Here is a 5,491-nt window from a genome sequence, read left to right on the forward strand (position 1 = left end):
CAAGCAAAGCATCCATCCATGAGTAATGAGCAGTAGGACTACTAGTACTACCTCCGTCCCGGTGTATAAGTCATTTGCGTAGTTTTAGATCGACAATTTAACTATCTAAATATGTATTATATGTGACAAAAAAATATATTTATAAACTACATCTGTGTAGAAATCTAGTGATATACTTTTCATGACATATAACACATATTTAATTCCTCAAATCGATGACCTAGAACTACGCGAATGACTTATACACCGAGACGGAGGTAGTACCAGTCTACCACCCTTTAATATTCCTCCCCTCCCTATGCAACTGTGCTATACTAGCCTACTGCTACATCCACATCCCATTCACACACACACATGGATCCATGCCCAAGTCCAAGGGAGCAAAACAAAAGGAAGGATGACATGGGTGGTGACATTAACTACTGCTCACAGACTGGGGTAGGTAGCTGAGGCGAGGCCGCAAGGGCGCCACGCCATTATAAGCAGCAGCCGAGGATGAGGAGGGGAGAGCCATAGCCAGATCCATAGGGTTCTTCTTCTTCTTCCCCGGCCCACCGTTCCTCTACAGATCGAAGTAGGTCGCAGCTACCTCGATCTTCTCACCCATGGCGTCCTCGAACAAGCACTGGCCGAGCATGTTCAGGTCCAACCCTGCTGCCTGCGACTTCCACCACCAGCCTGACATGAGCAACACCCACACCAGGTCCTCCTTGATCTCCTCAGGTATATGTCGCCGCCGTCGCCGTCCGTCGTCTTCGCATGATTTGCAATTTTGCATCGGGATATCATGTTTTTTATTAGCTTGTTGCATGATCTGTGTGCGTGTAGATGAGCTAGGGTTTGTTGGGGAGTTGATCTGGTCAGTTTGTGGATGCTAAATGGCAGGGCTTGACCAGGAGACGACAAGGAGCCCAGGGGAGACGAAACCGCGGTGGAACCCCCGGCCGGAGCAGATCAGGATCCTGGAGGGGATCTTCAACTCCGGCGTCGTCAACCCTCCCCGCGACGAGATCCGCCGCATCCGCCTCCGCCTGCAGGAGTACGGCCACGTCGCCGACGCCAACGTCTTCTACTGGTTCCAGAACCGCAAGTCCCGCACCAAGAACAAGCTTCGCGCCGCCGCGGCCGCAGCCGCTGCCCAGGGCCAACAGCCTACCGGCGGTCGCGCCGCCGTGATGCGCGCGTCCCTAGCGGTGAGGATGCCTGCGCCGGCTCCGGTGACGCCGCCGAGGCGTTTCCTCGCGCCGTCCGGCACGCTCCAGGCGCCGACGTCCTCGTCATCGTCCTCCTCCGACCGCTCCTCCGGATCCAGCAGGTCGGTGACCATGAAAACGACGGCCATGGCGTCTGCGGCGGCAGCCTCCCTGTCCCAGCCGATGCTGCCGCTGTCGACCGCTGCCATCGACCTGTTCGCCCCGGCTCCACCACTGACACCGTCGCCTGGGCTGTCCGCGTGCCAGCTCTACTACCAGCTGCAGAACAATCCCATGTCGTCGATGCCGACGCCGACGCCGGTGCGCGAGCTGGTAACCTCCATCCCTGAGCAGCCGCCGCTCCACCTGCAGTGGCCGCCGCAGAGCCAGAGCCAGTACCTGCCAGCCACCGAGCTCGGCGGCTTCCTCGGCTCGCATGCCCACACGCATCCGACGGCGGTCTCCCCTGGCGCGCTCCTCCTGCCTGGCCTCTGCACCGACTCGGCGTTAGGGCAGCATGAGATCGTGGACGACATGAGCTCCTCCAAGCTGGGTCTCGGCGTCGGCGGCCAGTTCAACTTCAACGTGGCGGCGGATCCACCCTCCGACGCGGTGAGCGCCGTGATTAAGGACGACGAGAAGGCAAGGCTGGGGTTTCTGCACCACTACGGCCTCGGCGCCACCGCCGGCGCGGACGTCAGTGCGGCCGTCCTCCCATGCACTCCGCCTACCGGCAACGCCGCCGCAAGCTCTGCATTCACCGATCAGCTGCAAGGTACTACGCTCAACTGTTCATGAGCCAGTAATTTGAATGTACTCCTACGTAGCACGTTTTCATCATTCCATCCATAATCCACCATGCATTGCTACCTGCTCACACACGTACGGTACACCATGATAATTTGTCAGAGCTTAGCATGTGCATGCATTGCTGCGCCTGCCCTGTCACTGTCTCTTTCTACCTGCTGCATGCATGCAAAGCTTGGCTCTAGCGGAGCTTGACACCAATGGAGAAAGGTGAGTACTTGCCACTTCCATCACAGAGTACAACACGGCACGTAGATCGATAGATTAGCACGGACGACGACATGTCTTTCCTGCTGCATAGCATTAGAGTAGCTTGCATTTCATTGCATGCATGGTACGTACGCACACACATACGGAGTACATAGCTCCAATCGATCGATCGGATGCATGCATGCGTGGTGCGTACCAAAGACCCAGCATGCTGCAGGCAAGGAGACAAGGTTAGGCCATGTACAAGAGAGACCTATCCTGTCATGGCTTTGTGAGTATGTGCATGCTGTTGTTGACGCCTGCACAGGGACACTTCCATGTCAAGGATAGGGGAACCTGTCAGCTCTCCCAACTGTAGGAACTTGAATGTGCCAAAATATTGTGAGCTGGTGCCCGTAGGGACGCGGACATGACATGGTTGTTGTGAGCCAAGCGACGTGTCGATCCATGCGTGTACTTCATTTTCTTTTCTGTTTTTGAAATTGTGTACTTCATTTTCTAGCTTGATGGGAAAGCATCAAATCATCCATATATAGTGGAAATTGCTACTATTATTATAGCTACATATATTTACTTGGCAAGAAGTTTAGGCGAAAATCTGCTAGTACTAGTAGTTCAAGCATGTTCATGCAAAAGAAGAAAAAGATGGGACTACTATATGACAAATTAAGCTCTGCCTTGCAGGATTCTAAAAACGTAGGCCTAGGCGGATAGCACAAGAACATGATAGGAATTAATGCGCGAGCACAATATATGATAGTTGCAAGAAATATATAAATTTCACGGAACTAACATTGGTTCCCGATAATAGGAAAAACACATGAATCCTATAAAGTGTAGCGAAATCAACGTAAGAACATATGCAAAAGTAAGATTAATTAGTATGAAATCTATGGCCTTTGCTTTGTTTTTTCTCAATAGGAATGCAAAACAAAAAAAATACTCCCTCCGTTTTTATTTACTTCACATATTAGTTTTGTCTCGAGTCAAACTTTGCAAACTTTGACCAACTTTAAACAAAAAACTATGAGCATCGCCAATACCAAATCAATACCGTTAGAATCATCATTCAATATATTTGCATACAATATATATTGGTTATTATGAAAGTATAGATTGTTTTCGCGAAACTTGGTCAAGCTTTATAAAGTTTGACTTAGGCCAAAGCTAAATATGCAGAGTACATAAAACGGGGGAGTATATGTTTGGGCAGATAGTATATTTTCTTTTTTACTTTTCTTTCAAAACTCAAACAAAGGAAGATTCTTTCTATTTATTTGCCCCAAGTTCCACATATTTGAATCAAATGAAAGAATAGGGACACTACGTTTGTTCTCCACTTCTCCTATGAATTGAGGGCAATGATTTTGTTTCATCATCCTGCATGAACCTAGGAAAGACAGCGTTTCTATTTTCCTTCTGCTTTTCCCTCTCATAGATCCTAGACATTGTTTGCATCCATCATTGTGCGCGATTCTTTCCAGCACGAAAGCTGGCACTGGCTTGGGATCCCAGGGAACGCGCGCAGGCAGGCAGGCAGGCAGGCGGGTATCTTCAGAGAACAGTTACTGATCGATCTGCCTGTATAGTCATGTCACCGGCAATGCTAGACATACGGAAGCTCAACGGGACGTTTACAGGCAAAGCTGAGGTGGGCTGTTTCAATTGGTAATTAGATGAGGCGGGCCCCACCCTGAAAATCAGGGGGGGAGAGATTAGTGAGGGGAGAAGAGTTGGTCTGTAAATTCTAGTAAAAGAAACCCGTATGTCTAGCATTTTTGGTCATGTCACGGCAGAGCTTCTTCCCAAGCCGTGCGAAACGTCTGATGGATGCACCGATCGATCGGGAGGGTTTAATTGGCGCGCGTACGTTGTCGAGAGGATTGAAGCGACGGCGGTCAAAAAACTGCTACTCCGATTCAGATAGATAGCCCGGTCTTCAAGCAAGCAAGCAGGGCACTTGAATGCTAGCTGTAGCTTCGTTCTTGAATCCTTCTCGCATCACAATGGTGGCGTCGCTTCCGAGATTGGACGTGTGCATGGCACCTCCGGGTCAGAAGAAGATGCCTCTGCCTGCCTGCTTGGATCTCCTCCTGCACTGCATACACACATATGCATCCATAGGGTTCGGTTCTCGATCGTATACGCAGGTCATAAATCGTGGCAGCTTTTTGTTGCAGTGGTTTCACGTTAGATTAATTTTTGGTACTTCTGTTTTGCGGTGGAGCAGGGCTCCTGGACGCCGGGCTGCTGGCCGGAGGAGGCGCGCCGACGCCAATGGCGACGGTAGTGACCGTGGCCGCCGGGCGGCCGGGCGCCCCCGTGCAATGCTACAGCGTGCCGGCGATGGTGCGCATGGACGTGAAGGCGCTGTTCGGCCCGGCGGCCGTGATGCTCGGGCAGACCGGCGAGGCAATCCCCGTCGACGGGGCCGGGGTCACCGCCGAGCCCCTCCAGAACGGCGCCTGCTACTACGTCCTGGTACGTGCCACTCATTCTCTCTGTCTACGTGCCCTCGCCTTCACTAGCCAAATTAATTGACCAACCACTAATTAATTGTACCATTACCGCTTACATTTTAATTGATCTCTACACCTGCTGTTTTTACACTTTTTTTCGTGTGCAGATGTGAGACTCGCTGAAGATCGATCGCCGATGCCTGTGTACGTCTTGGGTCAAGGGCGCCGCGCGGGAGAATTTGGGCAAGGCGAATTATAGTTATCTCTACCTAGTTGCTACAAGGAAAAAAAGTCCTTATATATAGCTAGCTGCTAGTATATTTTGCTTTGGTCAGTATGTGGATCTACTATAGCTTCTAATCGAGCGTCTTGTGTTACTCTTATTTTAGTGAGGATATCTTCTAACATGGACAATAGTGTTGGCTTAATTTCCTGTTGCAATAAGCTGCCCCATGTTGCTAGTACTATTCAGTGGTGGTATTAAGATTTAAGCATCCTCTTATATTTTTAAAAAAATATTTAAGGTTGGCTAACATGCATGTATGAGATGAGATGAACTTTGATGAGAGGCATGAGAAATTATTAAGTGTATGTTTGGTTGGTGTACTTAAGGTTGCCACTGTTTGTCATAGTGTTTGGTGTTTAGCTAGTCATTTTTTGTCTCATGAAATAATTAACATTGATGAGAGCACATTCATTTTTTGTCTCTCTCCTCCATATAGGCAAAAATGACATGTAAGCATGCATATATCCTTTGTTATACTTTCCCCAACATAGCCCCCTTCTCATGTATAGCAATGTAGCGCGAAGAGGGTTGATGCC

General features: G+C 50.0%; 1 protein-coding gene across 1 annotated transcript; it reads left to right on the forward strand.

The window, feature by feature from the left end:
• The first annotated feature begins 464 nt into the window (after nucleotides 1-464).
• Nucleotides 465-4,751, forward strand: LOC119350874 (WUSCHEL-related homeobox 12-like). Its single transcript, XM_037618501.1, has 3 exons — nucleotides 465-723; nucleotides 886-1,968; nucleotides 4,441-4,751. Exons 1-3 carry the CDS (start codon nucleotides 606-608, stop codon nucleotides 4,749-4,751), a joined length of 1,512 nt encoding a protein of 503 aa, XP_037474398.1. The 5' UTR covers nucleotides 465-605.
• The last annotated feature ends 740 nt before the right edge of the window (nucleotides 4,752-5,491 follow it).

The sequence above is a fragment of the Triticum dicoccoides genome, chromosome 1B (assembly GCF_002162155.2).
Source record: "Triticum dicoccoides isolate Atlit2015 ecotype Zavitan chromosome 1B, WEW_v2.0, whole genome shotgun sequence".
NCBI lineage: Eukaryota > Viridiplantae > Streptophyta > Magnoliopsida > Poales > Poaceae > Triticum > Triticum dicoccoides.